The following is a 19,333-nucleotide window of genomic DNA, read 5'->3' on the forward strand; positions in this document are numbered from 1 at the left end:
GCTCTTCTGTCTGCTGGACTGAAACTAATCCAAGCCACTGGCTGTCAAAGGTCCACATCACTCTCACTGTATGTACGGTGTCCCTATTAGGACACTCTCAGTCTCAGCAGGACTTGTCAGTCTCAATTCCATCAGTTAACATGGAACTACTCTACAGGCAGCACACAGAACCTGCCCAAAGAGCAATTGATTGTAACAGGTGCTAAAATTGGTGTTCTAATGGGCCCCTCACCATGGTTTCTATTCTCCTTAGCGATTGGTCAAGATGAACATGCCCATCGCCGATGACAATACGGTGCACTTTACGTCCACGCTGATGGCTCTCATCCGCACCGCTCTGGAGATCAAACTAGCATCTGGTCAGTGACCTCTGACCTTATCCCCTTACACACGTACACACTCCAACCACAATAATAGGATAGGAAAAGGGGAAATTAAAATCAACATAAAACATGAATAGAATAAAAAGTTGTTAGAAATATTATTTAAAAAATGTGGTATATTGTTTATGTAAAGAAATAAAGAATAATATGTAATCATTCAAAAGAGAGGGTGGCGGCCTAAAAACCGGTCCTGCTAGGTCTGATGGGTAGGGGTGAGACCAAGGAACTACAATGAATAGAAAGGAGTCCCCATTCAAGTCATAATGAATTGCATCTATGTGTTTACCAGTCAAATTGCCATGGTCAGAGGTTCCAAGTCTGTTTAGTGTTTGCAGATTGATAAGTGTGGATGGACGTGATGTGACATATGAGTGTGTCTCTCCTCAGGGGTGCTGGCTCAGCGCCTGTGTGATGCTGATCTGAGGAAGGAGATCTCCAGAGTCTGGCCTAACCTGCCTCAGAAGACTGTTGACCTGCTGGTCACACCATATAAAAGTAGGGGACACTGGTGGTCTGTGTGTGTGTGTGTGTGTGTGTGTGTGTGTGTGTGTGTGTGTGTGTGTGTGTGTGTGTGTGTGTGTCTTGGTGTCGGTGCAAACGTGTTTATGTTTGTGTTAGAGAGCATGAAAGAGAAACTGAAACAGAGAGCCATAGAGAGAGAGAAGAGAAAGAACTGAGAGACACAAAAAAAGACATGCAATAATCTTCAGAGCACTGAGCTTCACCAAAGCCCCGTCATCCCTTGAGTGAGTTTGTAGGCTCAACTGTTTTCTCGTTCTGCTCTTTCTACTGCTCTTCAGTTTACTCTGTATGAGGGAGCTATATTTACACACACACACACACGCACGCGCACGCGCACACACGCACGCGCACACACGCACGCGCACACACACGCTCGCGCACACGCGCGCACACACGCACACACACGCACACACACGCCCACACGCACACAGAGCCTGACTACAGTACAATCTCCCTCATTCTGTCTGCTCCTCCAATGCCATCTAGTGGTTGTGGGGAGAAGACAACTAGTGCTTTTCTCCACTGACTCTGTCTTCATTTTACCTTCTTTCTTCACTCCTTTCAGTTGATGAGTTCAATGAGCTCATATGCCCCTTTGCGGTTGTAAACCGAGAGCTGACAGTGGGGAAGGTCTATGCTGCCCTCATGATCTTTGACTACTACAAGCAGAACCGGGCCAAGAGACTGGAACAGCAACTGGGACTGGACTTCACAGGGACAATTAAGGTAGTATATGGCCACAAAAAGAGAGCTCAACTTTGCCATAATTGCTTCTGAGACAGCTTGGGCTGCGCCTTTGAGGGCTGCGCCATTGAGGGCTATCTCCATCCACAAATTATTAACGCGTTATAGGCTCCACATCCATTGAATTTGTCACTACCTCTACTTGATTCTAGTGAGAACAGCTGATGGGAGGTCCAGATGACTAGAAATCTCTCTGTCTCCTGCAGAATAAAAAGGGTGCAGCCTTCTTCCGCCCCATGATGCCCATGACACATATGCAGGAGGAGACGCCAATCACCACTGCCAAGCCCCCGCCCCCTTCACAACCAGAGCCTCAGCCAGAGCCCCCGCCCGCCACCACCTCTCTAACCAATGGTGACACAGTGTGAGTTTTTCTTAGCAGATATACAGTCTTTGTATAGATACACTCGTCAATAGAAATGTATAGATACATGGCATATACACTACTGCACGCAGGAAGGAAACAGGTAGACGTAGTAGTGATCAATGTGAAGTGCTTATCAGAGTCATTGGCTTTCATACTTTTCGAAATCTCAGCGTGGCTCAACCAATTTCTCCAACTGTCACCACATTGAAATGAATAGGAGGCACGAAGGCGTTGGTTGGGAGTTTTGGGGAGGTGGACGGTCAGGCTGTGCGACCTCCACGGATGGTGGTCGCAGAGCCGGATAGATATCTCACGATGTTTGTGTGTGTTTTGCGTGTGTGACCTCAGACCAAGCCCTAGAAGTGCCATGAAAGAGTCCGTATCAGGAGATCAGCTGTCTCAGGGGGGCCAGCGGTCCAGCACTAGCAGTCGGACTCTACAGCGGGGCCAGTCAGAGGACGTGCCATACTCCATCAAACCTCAGGTACTTAGTACATATTTTATACCAAAGATAGGAATTATGCAAGAAACCATCGTACCATAGTTCACTGTTAAACCTCTGGTACCCACAACTAGTGGTTGCAAATTTTGTAACTTTTCTGAATTTTCCAGAAGTCTCGGTTGGGAAATTCCTGGTATCAGGAGGGAATAAGCAGGAAATCCTAAAATCTTCCGACCGGGATTTCTGAAGAAGCTGGGAATTTTGGGAAATGTACTGTTTTGCAACCCAACATACAATTTACCAAAGATGTGAATTACGCAAGCAGCCACTGTACCATCATTCACTCTGGTATACTCAACTCAACTATATGCATACGGTGTGTTGTTTCAGGAATCAGTGGAGATGAGGCAGGTGGAGAACGGTGCTGATTTAGAGGGCTACTTTGGTCTGGAGGGCCATGGCAGAGCAGCCTCCATGCCTAGACTGGACTCCCAGTACTACGTAAGTCCACTCACTTCCTTACTGTATCCCTGTACTCTCTCACATAGGACCCCACCAGAACCCCGCCAGGGCTGCCAATGTGGTGCCTGCTCAAATCAAACAGCATTAACTCTACAATTAGGACAATGTCAGCATTAGGACAATGCTAGTAAACATTATATGAGTTTTGATATCTATAGTACGACACAGTTTTTACTAGTAAACTCTCACAGTATTCAATAATACTTTCTCATAAAGTTGGTAGTAGTTCGTGATGATATTATTATGAGACACAATCAGAGAGGAAGGGAGTGGGGAAAGTAGTTGAAGTGAAAGAGAACATATAGAGAAAGATAAAGCTGAAGAAAGACAGAATATTAAGGTAGGTAGCTAGAAATGAATTGAATTAGCCACAGGCTAACTAAAGCAAAGACGCTGTCTGTCAGTGCACATCAAGTCATCCTGCTGACCTTGTCTGCATCGTAAATGTCACCCTATTCCATATACAGTGTACCACTTTTGACAAGGGCCCATAGGACTTTTGGTATGTAGATCTTATGTGACATATCATAATATTTCCTCAACAAATCTGAATGTACAGTCATGTTCCCAGCAGTACAGTGACTACACTGTACCTTTTACATTCCAGTCAGTTAGCAGACACTCTTATTCAGAGCTACTTACAGTAGTGAGCGCATACATTTTGGTATTGGTCCCACGTGGGAGTCAAACCCACAACCTGACGTTGCAAGTGCCATAATCTACCAACTGAGCCACATGGGAGAATATTGTCTTCTTAACGCAGAGTATTTTGAATACTACACAATATAAAATATTCATGTTTTAAACAACTGATGATAATGGCCACATTGTGTAATATGCTTCACTGAAGTACCGTTTATACTTAATAATGTAATATGCAAATCTCTCTCTCCCCAAAAAGTTCAGGTGGAAAAGTGTGTGGGGAACTGCTTAAGCCTTATTACGAATATGCTCCATCTTCACTATGCTTTCCTGTTTATAAATATTGAAAACCATTTCTACATATTTTTTGTTATTCTTTTGACCCATTTGTCTTTTTTCACGTTTCACACTTCAGACTTTTTGTCGACCTTCATTGTCTCCATTATGGTTATAGTCAATGTCTAAACGTTTTTTATCTGACATCTATTTTGTACCTGTCTTTCATTTTTGTCATCTTTTCCTCCCTGCTCTTGTGGTGAATGGAGTCCAGATTTCTTTCCTCTTGAAGGCCTTTTCCGGACCCTCTTTTCTAACTGTGTGATTGGTTTACGTGTCTAACCATATGAATCCTGTCTGTCTCGCTTTGCTCTCTGTCTGTCTTTCCTTCTCCCCATCCACTCCCATCCTCTCTTCCCTTTCTCCTCCCTCCTCTCCTCCTTCTCTCCTCCTTCTCTCCTCCTCTTGATGCCCATGGCTAATGTTGTACCCACCTCCTTCCTGTGTGTGCTGTCTGACAGCGGAACCACCCTCGCCACCTACCTGGGACCTACCTGGCAGTATGTACACCTGTTCCGCCTCTCTCTCTCTTTCTCTCTCCCATCTCTTTCTCTCTCTCTCTCAGTGCATGCTGGGAGTGTTTTGTAGTTGAGAGGCATTGTGGAGGGCTCTATCCTTCCTTATATTCTTGATTCTTTCCTTGGTCTTTTCTTTCAATTTGAATTTTCTATGGTGGAGTTAACCCACTGTTAGTTTAGCGGTACACACTGGGTTGTTTTTCAAAGTTTGGGAGGAAGAGGACAGAGTTTTAGTTTCCTGGGGTTTTGAGCACTGTGGTGTGCACGATGGCTTCGCAGCCTAGCGCAGAGGAGACGCTGTCGTTACGGCATGGATTCAGGTCAAATCAAATCAAATGTTATTGGTCACATACACATGGTTAACAGATGTTAATGCAAGTGTGGTGGAATGCTTGTGCTTCTAGTTCCGACCATGCAGTAATATCTAACAAGTATTCTAACAATTTCACAACAACTACCTTATACACACAAGTGTAAAGGAATGAACAAGAATATGTACATATAAATATATTGATGAGCGATGGCCAAACGGCATAGGCAAGATGCAGTAGATGATATAGAGTACAGTATATACATATGAGGGATAGGGATTGATTGAATATGTCCGTAAACACACCAGCCAGCTGGTCTGCGCATGCTCTGAGGACGCGGCTAGGGATGTCGTCTGGGCCTCCAGCCTTGCGAGGGTTAACAAAAATGTTTTACTCACGTTGGCTGTGGTGAAGGAGAGTCCACAGGTTTTTGGTAGCGGGCCTTGTCAGTGGCACTGTATTGTCCTCAAAGCGAGCAAAGAAGTTGTTTAGTTTGTCTGGGAGCAAGACGCCGGTGTCCGCAACGAGGCTGGTTTTCTTTTTGTAATCCATGATTGACTGCTACAGTCTCGTGTCTGAGCCGTTGAATTGCGACTCTACATTGTCTCTATACTGACACTTAGCTTTTTTGATTGCCTTGCAGAGGGAATAGCTACACTGTTTGTATTCGGTCATGTTTCTGGTCGCCTTGCCATGATTAAAAGCAGTGGTTCACGCTTTCAGTTTTATGCGAATGCTGCCATCAATCCACGGTTTCTGGTTAGGGAAGGTTTTAATAGTCACCGTGGGTACACGCATCACCGATGCAATTGCTAATAAACTCACTCAGGTATGTTCCTGAGATTGGAGTTAAGGTGGAGGAGGTTCTGCTTGCTGTTGGCGAACAGGTAGAAGCTGAATTTATACATCCCACATCCAGAATGAACAAAGCTGTGGTTGTGTTCATGAACAGAGTACATTTGGTGGGTAGGCTGATTGCTAGTGGAATATTTGTAAGGGATGTGTTGGTGCCGATTTCTCCTCTTTCGACTCCTTTGACTAGCGTGGTAGTTGCGAATCCGCCTCCATTTATTACGAATGAACAAATCCGGAAAGAGCTGAGTTGGTTTGGTAAGTTTGCTAGCGGTTTTCGTGTACTGTCGGCAGGTTTTCAGGCAGATGCCGTTAAGCATGTTGTTTTGCTCCAGAGCCAAGTGTTCATGTTTCTGAATAGCAATGAGCAACAGTTAAATGTTCATTTTAAAGTGAGGCATGGGGAGGGGCTCTATGTGGGGTTTGCAATATAGTCTATGGTGCTTTGAGTGTGGGGATTTGGGGCATACGAGCTTGCGTGCCCACATAAAGGCTGTAGACAAGGTGAGGGTACAAGCACCAATGGGGGAAATTGAGGTCAACGTGCAGGGGGCCATGAGACACAGGCAGCAGAGGCTGGGCCTAGTCATGCTATAGGTAGGGGTGAAGATGAGGCTGGGCCTAGTCAGGCTACAGATGGTGGTGTAGCTGAGGCTGGGCCAAGTCATGCTATAGATGCTGGTGTAGATGAGGCTGAGTCTATACATGCTATAGATGGTGGTGTAGATGAGGCTGGGTCTAGTCAGGCTAGAAATGGTGATGTAGATGAGGCTGGGTCTAGTCAGGCTATAGATGGTGTAGCTGAGACTGGGTCTAGTCAGGCTATGGATGGATGGTGTAGCTGAGGCTGGGTCTAGTCATGCTATGGATGGATGGTGTAGATGAGGCTGGGTCTAGTCAGGCTATGGATGGATGGTGTAGCTGAGACTGGGTCTAGTCAGGCTATGGATGGATGGTGTAGATGAGGCTGGGTCTAGTCAGGCTATGGATGGATGGTGTAGCTGAGACTGGGTCTAGTCAGGCTATGGATGGATGGTGTAGCTGAGGCTGGGTCTAGTCAGGCTATGGATGGATGGTGTAGCTGAGGCTGGGTCTAGTCAGGCTATGGATGGATGGATGGTGTAGCTGAGGCTGGGTCTAGTCATGCTATGGATGGATGGTGTAGCTGAGGATGGGTCTAGTCATGCTATGGATGGATGGTGTAGCTGAGGCTGGGTCTAGTCATGCTATGGATGGATGGTGTAGATGAGGCTGGGTCTAGTCAGGCTATGGATGGATGGTGTAGCTGAGGCTGGGTCTAGTCATGCTATGGATGGATGGTGTAGCTGAGGCTGGGTCTAGTCAGGCTATGGATGGATGGGGTAGATGAGGCTGGGTCTAGTCATGCTATGGATGGATGGTGTAGCTGAGGCTGGGTCTAGTCATGCTATGGATGGATGGTGTAGCTGAGGCTGGGTCTAGTCAGGCTATGGATGGATGGTGGAGATGAGGCTGGGTCTAGTCATGCTATGGATGGATGGTGTAGCTGAGGCTGGGTCTAGTCATGCTATGGATGGATGGTGTAGCTGAGGCTGGGTCTAGTCAGGCTATGGATGGATGGTGTAGATGAGGCTGGGTCTAGTCAGGCTATGGATGGATGGTGTAGATGAGGCTGGGTCTAGTCAGGCTATGGATGGATGGTGTAGATGAGGCTGGGTCTAGTCAGGCTATGGATGGATGGTGTAGCTGAGACTGGGTCTAGTCAGGCTATGGATGGATGGTGTAGCTGAGGCTGGGTCTAGTCATGCTATGGATGGATGGTGTAGCTGAGGCTGGGTCTAGTCAGGCTATGGATGGATGGATGGTGTAGCTGAGGCTGGGTCTAGTCATGCTATGGATGGATGGTGTAGCTGAGGATGGGTCTAGTCATGCTATGGATGGATGGTGTAGCTGAGGCTGGGTCTAGTCATGCTATGGATGGATGGTGTAGATGAGGCTGGGTCTAGTCAGGCTATGGATGGATGGTGTACCTGAGGCTGGGTCTAGTCATGCTATGGATGGATGGTGTAGCTGAGGCTGGGTCTAGTCAGGCTATGGATGGATGGGGTAGATGAGGCTGGGTCTAGTCATGCTATGGATGGATGGTGTAGCTGAGGCTGGGTCTAGTCATGCTATGGATGGATGGTGTAGCTGAGGCTGGGTCTAGTCAGGCTATGGATGGATGGTGGAGATGAGGCTGGGTCTAGTCATGCTATGGATGGATGGTGTAGCTGAGGCTGGGTCTAGTCATGCTATGGATGGATGGTGTAGCTGAGGCTGGGTCTAGTCAGGCTATGGATGGATGGTGTAGATGAGGCTGGGTCTAGTCATGCTATGGATGGATGGTGTAGCTGAGGCTGGGTCTATTCAGGCTATGGATGGATGGTGTAGATGAGGCTGGGTCTAGTCATGCTATGGATGGATGGTGTAGATGAGGCTGGGTCTAGTCATGCTATGGATGGATGGTGTAGATGAGGCTGGGTCTAGTCATGCTATGGATGGATGGTGTAGCTGAGGCTGGGTCTAGTCAGGCTATGGATGGATGGTGTAGATGAGGCTGGGTCTAGTCATGCTATGGATGGATGGTGTAGCTGAGGCTGGGTCTATTCAGGCTATGGATGGATGGTGTAGATGAGACTGGGTCTAGTCATGCTATGGATGGTTGGTGTAGCTGAGGCATAGTGATGTGGTGAATGAAGTCAGTTTGGGGCTCTGGTGGAAAGGGACAAGTGTGCTGAACCATGGAACAAATGTTAGTGCAGGGGTGGCACTCCTTTTTGCACCGGGTCTGACTGTAAACATTTGCTCATCAAAGGATATCTGTAGGGGTAGACGGCTTGTAGTAAACAGAAATTAACACAGGGAGAGAGAGGGGGGTTCTGTTTGGGTGTCTTAGACAGGAACTCTCACAGATAGCGCCTGAAGAGATGCTGGTGGTTGGCAGGGACTGGAACTGTACAATGTATTTTACGAAAGATAGAAATGGGGAGGAGCCTCATTCAGGCTCAGTGGGGGTGTTAAGGGACATCAGTAAGCAGTTTGACCTAGTGGATGTTTGGAGAACTAGACATCCCAACACAAGCCAGTATACATGGGTGAAGGTCTTTGGGGATAGGGTGAGTGCAGCCAAACTAGATCGGTTTTACATGTCCAGGAATCAGAGCAATAGGCTGTTGGGCTCTACCATTCTCCCGCTGGCTTTTTCGGATCACCACATAACCATGGCTCGGCTGTCTATTTCACCAGGCTTTTTGGGAAAGGTGGGGGCAGTGAAGAGAGGAGTATGAGTCTCTGAGTCAATGGTGGGATGTGGGAAAAGTCTAAATTCTGCTTTTCTGTCAACGGTATACAACTCTTTCATCCTCAGAGGCTAGCAGAGTATTGGGGCAACTCAAGCGTAGTATCAGAGAAGTGGAGATTGAGCTGGTGGGGCAAGGCAATGTAGGCCTCCAGGCTAATTTAGCTGAATTACATAGAGACCTGGGCAGTTTTTTCCAGGTTAAAGCAAAGGGAGCTAGGTTCTCCATGCTCAAGGAGATGCTCTGAGCTCCTTCTACTTTTGTTTGGAAAGAAAGAGCCATGAAGCCAAGGGTATGCATTGTTTGCGGCTGTCAGATGGGTGGGTGACCTTTGTGGTGGGGGAGATTGCGGAATGTGGAGTTTTATACTGAGTTGTATAGGGCAGAACTGTGTGATCCTATGTGTGTTCAAGTTTTGTTTGCAGAACTCCCTAAGCTCTCTCTGGCACAGAGGGATGAAATTGACATTCCCCTGTTGTCCCATGACCTGGCAGAGGCCGTAACCCAGATGCCCCCCAGCCGTACACCGGGGGTCGATGGACTCCCAGTGGAGTTTAATAAAATATTCTGGGGAATAATTGGACCGAACTTCTTTTGCGTGTTGTGTGAGTGCGCCGATGAGCTGCCGTCTGTTGGCTCTGACTCTCCTGCCCAAAAAAGGGGACTTGTGTGAACTTAAGAACTGGAGGCTTGTGGTATTGCACTGTGTGGACTACAAGATATTTGCCAAGGTCCTCGCTAACAGACTGAAGTCTCATCTGGACTCTATAGTACATAATGACCAAACATATTGTGTACCGGGACGCTCAATCACGGACAACTTGTTCTTAATCAGAGACATGTTGGACTTGTCGAAAGTTTCTAATGTGAACTTTGGATTAGTCTCTTTAGACCAAGAGAAAGCTTTTGATAGAGTGGACCAAGTGTATCTGTTTATTGTGATGTCTGTATTTGGGTTTGGGTAAAGGTTTTTGGCTTGTGTGAAGATGTGGTGTGCTTGGGCATCATGTATGATCAAGGTGGGAGGGGAGCTCAGTAGGCCAGTCTGGGTGAGGTGGGGCATTAGACAAGGATACCCTCTATCGGGGCAGTTATATACACTAGCCGTTGAGCCTTTTTTGGGCTTCTTATGCAGGAGACTGCAGGAAGTGTGCTGGACAGGCATGGGTGTGTTGACAGCAGTATCGGCATATGCAGATTACATTTCTGTGATGGTCAGGGATGGGCAGGATATGCAGGCACTAGAGACTAGTTTGAAGGTGTATGAGGGAGCTTCGTCAGTTTAGGTGAACTGGGGCAAGAGCAAAGCTCTGTTATGTGGGGCATGGATGGATAGCCCCCCACCTCCCTGCTTCCAGGGGGTTTGCAGTGCGGTTGTGAAAAGCTTAACATTTTGGGGGTGTACCTGGGCTCAGAGAGGTGGGTCAGAAAGAACTGTCACAGGCAGTGGTGTCAAGACTGGCAAGGTGGAGGTGGCTCTTGTCCCAAGTGTCATATAGAGGGAGGGTACTGATCATCAACAACCTGGCGGCATCCTCCCTGTGGCATACTGGCTGTCCTCAACCTGGCTGTCCTCAACGTAAGCTGGTGGATTTTTGTTAAATTATTTTTTACCCCTTTTTCTCCCCAATTTTGTGGTATCCAATTGGTAGTTACAGTCTTGTCCAATCGCTGCAACTCCCGTACGGCCTCGTGAGAGGCGAAGGTTGAGAGCCATGTGTCTTCCTAAACACGACCCAGCCAAGCCACACTGCTTCTTGACACAATGCACGCTTAACCCGGAAGCCAGCCGTACCAGTGTGTCGGAGGAAACAACGTACAGCTGGCGACCGTGTCAGCATGCATGTGCCCGGCCCGCTACAGGAGTCGCTATAGAGCGTGATGGGACAAGGATATCCCGACCGGTCAAACCCGGACAATGCTGGGCCAATTGTGCACCGCCCCATGGGTCTCCCGGTCATGGCTGGCTGTGAAAGAGCTTGGACTTAAACCAGGATCTCTAGTGGCACAGCTAGAACTGCGATGCAGTGCCTTAGACCACTGCGCCACTCAGGAGGCCCTGGTTGATTTTTTTCTGGTTGGGCCATCACTGGCTAAGGGCGGTAGTGTTGTACATGTCCGTCCACGAAGGAGGACAGAGCCTGGTGGAACTGGAGAGAATGGTGGCTGCATTCTGACTAAAGGTAGCGCAAAGACTGCTGTACCATACTGATGTCGGCTGGAGAGAACCAGCATGGGCGCTGCTGAGGATAGCTTGCGGATTAGAGTTGGACTGGCAGCTTTTTCCTCATGAAGCTGGAGAGGCTGAGTACAGCAGGTCTCTCTGATTTTTACTCTGCGATACTGAGGGTCTGGCAGCTGCTAAGGGCCACACGAGAAGGGGGTGTGGAGCCTGGGCTGTGGGTGTGGGAGGAGCCTATCTTCCACAATCGCGCCATCCTTTTGAGATCGGTTCAATCGGTCACCCTGCAGATGCAACTGATGCCAGCTGGTTTACTAAGGCTGGGTGACCTGCGGCTGCTGGGTGAGGAAGGGTGGAAAACCCCGGAAGTCCTGGCACAACAAACAGGACTAACATCTCTTAGGCTGCTGGAGAGATTCCTGGGGGAGGTCCAGGAGGCACTGTCTGAGCCGGTAAGGGGGGTGTTTGAGTGGCCAAATGGGGGGGAGCCACCGATGTTTCCGCCATTGCAGGTGACGGCAGAGACTGGGGACTGGCAAGGGGATATGGAGGACTTGTTGGACTTTAACACTCCGAGCCTGTGGGAGTTTGAGAGGGTGGGAGGTAATGCCCTCTACAACCTCTGCATTAAGGTGAGGAAAATTAGGAGCCTAACAGGAGTGAAGGCACATCAGTGGCAGGGGGTATGTGAGGCTCAGGGAAAGTTGTCTATTTGGCTAACAAGGAGGAACAGGGTCAGAGGTCGGGGGATAACAGACCCTTTACTAGTGTTTAATGGGATGGTCTCTGCGCGCCTTAATTTAAAATGATAAAAAGTGTGGAGATGTTTCAGGAGATGGTGTGTCGGGGAGGCCGTCTGTATAGCTGGGGAAGATGGGTTGTATATACGGTTGTAGAAGTGGTGGGGTTTTGGTTATTGGGATGTGTGATATTGTTTTGAATCGTGGGGTAGAGCACAAGGTGAGTATGTAGCACAAGGGATATTTGTTTTTTAAAGGGGGTGGGGGGGTGGTGGTGGTTGTGAGGTTTTAATGAAATGAGGATGTATCATTAAAGAAAGACAAAAAGTCAAAAGCCTCTCTCTCTCTCTCTCTCTGTCATATCTCTTTCCTTTTCTCTCTCTCTCTGTTTTATCTCTTTCCCTTTCTCTCTCTCATCCCTCTCTTTCCATCACTATGTTGGCCTCTATGTGCTCCCTCCATTCCAGTGGGGAGTTCACATACTCTCACCGTCAGTTTGACACTCTTTAGACATTAGCTAAAGCCCATATTGGTGTGAGTGGTCAAGATCCATGTCACCTACAGTATAATTATTGTTGAGTGTTTTAGTACTTTACCTCACATAAATCCATGGGACACCAAACACTCTTTTTTTGCTTTCTTGCCATGAAGTGACGTGATATGACCATTGTGACCATTGTATGTTTGTGTGTCGTTTCAGTGGGTGGTTTGTTAATGTTTTAATGTAGGCACGGACAGCACTGCTATTTTCCTACTTTGACATAACTGTACTGTTCTCTCTTTATTTCCATGTGTTGTTGTTGTGGTTGTTGTGGTTTTTGTTGTACAAACCACTGACTGTAGCTACTGGCCGGGACTGTGTGATAAGAACTCTTAGAACAAGGTCAACGGAGCGTACACCTCAAGAATCAATTTGGTTATGATCTACAATATCACTTAATTGATTTACCTTTTCAACAATGAATTAAAAACTAAACTTGAAAAGGGTGGTTTATATGGGGAATACACGTGTGCCGTTTCCAGGAGACTGCTCTTGGCATTATGGGTCAACTGTGGCAGGATGTCATCCAGGCTGTTACCACCAGAGGGAGGAATAACGTAGCTAGTGTTCCAGCCTGTCATTTCACTTCCTTTATTTACCTCCAGGCTTAAACTTCTCAATGTTCTATTTTGCCATGTTAATTTCACTGCGGCACCAGGCTTTTTCCAAACACAGACAACTCAGAGCCTGTCAAGGTGTGAAATATTTAAAGGGAAACATCAACACCCTGCTTATTCTTAGTTCACTAGCAGTGTCTCCTGCTAGTTTACGACAAGTTTTAACAACTCGGGCCAAACATTCCGTACATCCAACCCCAAATCGAACACTAGCTCTTACCCCCTATGCACCTGTTTGTATAAAAAAAATATATAGATTTAGACAGCATGGTAAATATGGTATGGTGCCAGTATGTTGCCACTTAGCATGCCAGAGGCTAGCTCTTGTCCAGATCATTGCGTGCAGCATGTTGACACTGAGCCTTCCTACAACGTCAACAACCCGCACATAAGAGCTGGCCAGAGGCAAAGAGGTCTCATTACCATATCATTACCATATTGATTATACCATAGGGATAGGGGCTAACGGGTTGATTTGGGATTGGGCGGTGGAATGCCAATCATTAGTGACGTGTTCAAGATTAACTGTAGTGAGTATTGAAATCGCTCAGTGTTTCAATCAGAAATGTCTCCTCAACATTTGTGTCTGAAGAGGTTGAACGTCAGTCTCAAGCCCAGAGATTGGTGTCCACCGGTCTGTCGTACTTCCTCATCTGTACTGTGTCTGCTGTCTAGTGAACAGTTTGGTGCTTGATGCTCCAGTCCAGTGGTTGTACTGTATTCTAAAATACTCTACTGCTACACTACTATGGTAGTTAGCCCTCCATCTTGTATTCCTCCACTCACCGTTTTTCGTCTTTGCTCGCTCCTCTCAGCCTATCCCTGACATCAGTCCTATCAGGCGGTCGGCGTCCACGTTGGCTTCCCAGCGCCCCCAGGAGGTGAGTCTGAGGGACTACACCCTGGAGAGGCCGAGCCAAGCCCAGGCCCAGTCGTCCTCAGCCCCAGGCCAGGCCCAGGACAGGCCCTACCACCATCACCACCACCACCGCTGTCACAGACGCAGGGACAAGGACAGGGACAAGAAGCAGAAGTCACTCGACAGGACATCCAGCGTGCAGCCTTCTAGTATAGCAGGTTAGAGGGGGTACACACCATACATGCATGTGCAGACACACACATTAGCAACGCACAGGCCCACCCACCTCAGAATTCCCTCTCTCCAGCCATTACTTCCCTGTTTTTGTGGGGTGAAAATTCACTTGTCACATAATTGTTGCTGAATTGATTTATTTCCTACTCTTGCTTGTACAAAGTATATTTTCCCACAAATATCTGTTGTGGCCGCTCAAACACATGCTGGTCCCCTTCAAAATGTCAACAATGACACATGTTGATTCTGATTGGCATCATTTACAATGCCGACCCTTGGACGGGATAAAATGCACAAAGACAATATTTATACCACAAGACGGGAGAAAGGTGGGTGTTCCTTTTTTGTATAGTTTAAAAAAGTTAAGAGTTCGTTAATTTGAAATGTTCAAAGTATTTCACCTGCAATGGAAGCCACTCCCAAAAAGGAACTGCCAAATCTCAAATAGTAGTATTTGTGTGTGCATTGATAAATTCCAACTAAAGTTGACTATGCAAAAGGGTAATTTATATATATATTTTTTTTTTACATTTTACATTTTTAGTCATTTAGCAGACACTCTTATCCAGAGCGACTTACAGTAGTGAATGCATACATTTTCATTTCATACATATTTTTCTGTGCTGGCCCCCCGTGGGAATCAAACCCACAACCCTGGTGTTGCAAACACCATGCTCTACCAACTGAGCTACAGGGAAGGCTATTCAAGTGTATATGTAAATTATACACAATCAAACATTATTATTCTATCAATATAATAACAAAACACCTAAATAAGCCATATGAGGCTTAAAGATGTTAGCATGTGTCAGGTTCGTCGAAGTGAGTAGACCAAGGCGCAGCGTGCATAGAGTTCCACATGTTTATTAGATGAAACTCACAGAAAACAATAACGCACAAACCGAAACGTGCCACTAATGTAGTGCTCGCAGGAAACTAGACATAGACAAGATCCCACAACAACCAGGTGGGAAAAGGCTGCCTAAATATGATCCCCAATCAGAGACAACGATAGACAGCTGTCTCTGATTAGGAACCATACCAGGCCAACCTAGAAATACAAAAACTAGAGTACCCACCCTAGTCACACCCTGACCTAACCAAAATAGAGAATAAAAAGGCTCTCTAAGGTCAGGGCGTGTCAGCATGGGTCCTTTCATGACTTATAGTTGAAAAGGGAATTCCCACCAAAACTGGTGGATTACGTATGTTTTTGTCTGTCATTAAACAATTGTCTATGAGCTCTAAATCAGTCAATATTTAATGAATTTTTATTCATTCAAAAAGGGTTGAGTATCTCACTCCATTATGCAGATATTACATGTATCACAATTGCATTTTTGACCTTTTATAAATACATTTGGAAGACCGTTGCTTTGCTAGTGTCACGCATAGCTTACACACACACACACACACACACACACACACACACACACACACACACACACACACACACACACACATGTATTCACATGTTCACATGCATACTTCCGCTCATGCAGCAACATACACAGACTGAAAGACATCTCACTGTGGAACCCATATAGCATATGATGAACTATGAATTCATACAGAAATAGAGTAAGGAAACCTTTCCTTCTCAGAGGCAGAGAGACCTAGAGACTTGGCTCTTGTACCAAATCGCTTGGACGCTTTTGCATAGTAGCAGAAATTCCGTATCGGATTAAGGGCCTGTGATCGGGTTATGAAGGAAAGAGGTTTCTGTTGCGTTTAACAAAAAGCTTGAGCCAGGGATTTTGCGTGTCAAGCTTTCCATCTGACTAACAAAGAGAATTATGAGTTCCCTGAGGAAAATCTGCTTGGTGGGGATGTGATTTTTTAAAGTTTGTATTCGCCGTTCCCCTTTGTACTATAACCTCAAAAGTGGTAGTTATAAAATTGGCTAAGCTGCTCCAATAGTAGCTCCTCTTATGGGCGACGGGGCAGCCACTACGCACTGTACAACGATGTGAAATTAGCCAATCTCATGTACAGGCTAAAGCCCCCTTTTACTTCTAGTCGAGATTATCTCAGGCAGCCTGAGCCCCACAGAACAGGGGCTTCAGCAGCCAAGAGTTTTGTTGATTTAGTTTGTTTTCTCCCATAGGTTAAAGGTCGTCAGTACACACATGCACACACACCCATACAGACCTACTGTACCTCATACACACCCACACAGATACTGTACCATTCCACATGGCTCGGAATCCATGATGACACCCCTATGTCCCTGTTTGCTCTGTATGAGTTCATGTCTGACACACATGAGCTGTGTCCCAAATGGTACATTATTCACCATAGGGCTCTGGGCCCTGGTCACACGTAGTGCACTACATAGGGAATAGGGTGCTAATTGGGACCTAGCCATGACCTCCATAAAGCAGGAACATGATCCATGGAACTATTGTGCTGGCTGAGTGTACTAGTGGTGCTGGTCAGTGTGTGTCCACTAGAGTTCAATGGCGGGAACCCGGTTACTGAGATTTACCGCCTATAAGCACTCCCTTTTCCGAGGATGAGTAACTGCTAGAAACCGGTAAATGATAATAAATTATTTCTATGAACAGCATGGCGTGAAATGGAACTGTTAAATGATATGCGCTGTCTAAATCGGGTTTCTCTACGGCCTCTGCATGATGAATCACAGCTCAGGGTGGGGACAGACAGCCCATCTCAGTATGGAGCACAGTTCACAATGCATGGAGACCTATCATCTCATCATGGTAACGTTTTTTTATTGTGATTGGTAGGCCTATATTTTCTGCAACATAGTCTATGCTACAGTAATATAAAGACCAAATGCACGTCTAATTTACCCATCTCCATCTGGCTTTCGGGGGTCACCTTATTATTATTTTATTATTATATTTTTATTTGATATTTTTTCTGCTGATACAGATAACAGACGGAACTGGTAGAGAGCAGAACACACACGGATCCCCTACCAAACCAAATCAAACCCACCCCAGCCCCTCCATGTTCTAACAGAGCCCCACCCCAAAACCAGACTTAAAGCAGGCATGATAGACCATTTATTTTATTTTAAAGATATATATATTTTGTATTGCAGCTGCAGAGTTTTAAAGCAGTGCACCCTGTGAGCTGAGTCTTTCTCTCCATCAACTCCATTCAAATTGCATCCAAAAGAGATAATCCTGTTCTAGTTTCATATACAGTGGATTCGGAAAGTATTCAGAACACTTAATTTTTCCCACATTTTGTTACGCTACAGCCTTATTCTAAAATGGATTCAATTAAAAAAAAATCCTCATCAATCTGCACACAATACCCCATAATGACAAAGTGAAAACAGGTTTTTAGAAATTCTTGCAAATGTATAAAAATACAATTTGAGACTCGAAATTCAGCTCAGGTGCATCCTGTTTCCAATGATCAACCTTGAGATCTTTCTACAACTTGATTGGAGTACACCTGTGGCAAATTCAATTGATTGGACACTATTTGTGTCATGTCCTGACCATGGTAAGCTGTTATTTTCTATGGTAGAGTAGGTCAGGGCGTGACAGGGGGGTTTTCTAGTTTAGTTTTTCTATGTTGTTATGTTCTAGTTTTGTATTTCTATGTTGGGTTGTTCTCATTTTTGTATTTCTATGTTGGGCTTTGTTTGAGATGATCTCCAATTAGAGGCAGCTGGTCATTGTTGTCTCTAATTGGAGCTCATATTTAAGTTGGTGTTTGTCCCACCTGGGTTTGTGGGAGATTATTTTTTGAGTAGTGTTTGTTTCACCTCTGCGTCACGGTTTGTTGTTTTGTTTATTCAGTTTATTTATGTATTGCATAGTTTCACAGATTAAATAAAATGTGGAATGACACACACACACACGCTGCACTTTGGTCCTCTCATTCCTATGACATCCGTGACAATTTGGAAAGGCACACATCTGTCTATATAAGGTCCCTCAGCTGACAGTGCATGTCAGAGCAAAAACCAAGCCATGAGGTTGAAGGATTTTCCATAGAGCTCTGAGACAGGATTGTGTTGAGGCACAGGTCTGGGGAAGGGTACAAAAACATTTCTGCAGCATTGAAGGTCCCCTCGAACACATTGGCCTCCATCATTCTTAAATGGAAGAAATTTGGAACCACCAAGACTATTCTTAGAGCTGTCCGTCTGGCCAAACTGCGCAATCGGAGGAGAAGGGCCTTGGTCAGCATCATGCTGTGGGGATGTTTTTCAGTGGCAGGGACTGGGAGACTAGGCAGGATCAAGGGAAAGATAAACGGTGCAAAGTACAGAGAGATCCTTGATGAAAACTGGTCCAGAGCGCTCAGGACCTCAGACTGGGGTGAAGGTTTACCTTCCAACAGGACAAAGACCCTAAGCACACAGCCAAGACAACTCAGGAGAGGCTTCGGGACAAGTCTCTGAATGTCCTTGAGTGGCCCAGCCAGAGCCCGGACTTAAACCCAATCGAAAATCTCTGGAGAGACCTGAAAACGCTCCCCATCCAACCTGATAGAGCTTGAGAGGATCTGCAGAGAAGAAAGTGAGAAACTTCCCAAATACAAGGGGGCCAAGCTTGTAGCGTCATACCCAAGAAGACTCAAGGCTGTAATCGCTGCCAAAGGTGCTTCAACAAAGTACTAAGTAAAAGGTCTGAATACTTATGTAAATGTTCTTTTTCCGTTTTTACATTTTAATACATTTGCAAAAATGTCTAAAAATCTGTTTTTGCTTTGACATTATTAGGGTTTGTGTGTAGATTGATGAGGAAAAAAACAATTTAATCAATTTTAGAATAACTTTTCTGAATGCACTGTATAGCCCTATATATAGGTGTCCTAGACTACCTCTTTCAGGTAATAAATTCAATGCAGTATTAGCTTTATTTTAAGCTAATTAATGATGGGTTATGCATAAATATTTTTTTTCGCATTTCTTATACCAATAGACTTTTCGAAGAGGGACGCAAGCAATTTTTTGCTGAATGGTAAATACAGCAGCCAATAGAATTCACAGGTAGTTTGAAAGAAGAGCGAATGCGCGATGGCGGTAGGCTATAGCAGTTATTTATTCAGACCCATAGCCATTCCATCTTCGTGAAGACAAGTGAAAGCCTCCTGCATCTAATTCTAGTCCTATATTATTCAAGGATGTCATTAGAATGATGACATATAAGGATAATGAAACTAATTTCATTTAACTGTTGAAAGCGAGGAAGGAATGATCCAACAGAGAAAGA

The 19,333-nt window shown here is 45.8% G+C and overlaps 1 protein-coding gene across 1 annotated transcript in view; it reads left to right on the forward strand.

The window, feature by feature from the left end:
* Window positions 1-19,333, forward strand: part of cacna1bb (calcium voltage-gated channel subunit alpha1 Bb) — a 222,509-nt gene that overhangs the window by 197,452 nt on the left and 5,724 nt on the right. The window contains exons 40-47 of the mRNA XM_082958138.1: window positions 254-359; window positions 771-878; window positions 1,471-1,631; window positions 1,856-2,013; window positions 2,365-2,500; window positions 2,849-2,959; window positions 4,420-4,458; window positions 13,852-14,113. Of these exons, the coding sequence (XP_082814264.1) occupies window positions 254-359; window positions 771-878; window positions 1,471-1,631; window positions 1,856-2,013; window positions 2,365-2,500; window positions 2,849-2,959; window positions 4,420-4,458; window positions 13,852-14,113 (1,081 nt within the window). The remainder of the gene's footprint in view (window positions 1-253; window positions 360-770; window positions 879-1,470; window positions 1,632-1,855; window positions 2,014-2,364; window positions 2,501-2,848; window positions 2,960-4,419; window positions 4,459-13,851; window positions 14,114-19,333) is intronic.

This window comes from Salmo salar, chromosome 11 (assembly GCF_965601325.2).
Source record: "Salmo salar chromosome 11, fSalSal1, whole genome shotgun sequence".
NCBI lineage: Eukaryota > Metazoa > Chordata > Actinopteri > Salmoniformes > Salmonidae > Salmo > Salmo salar.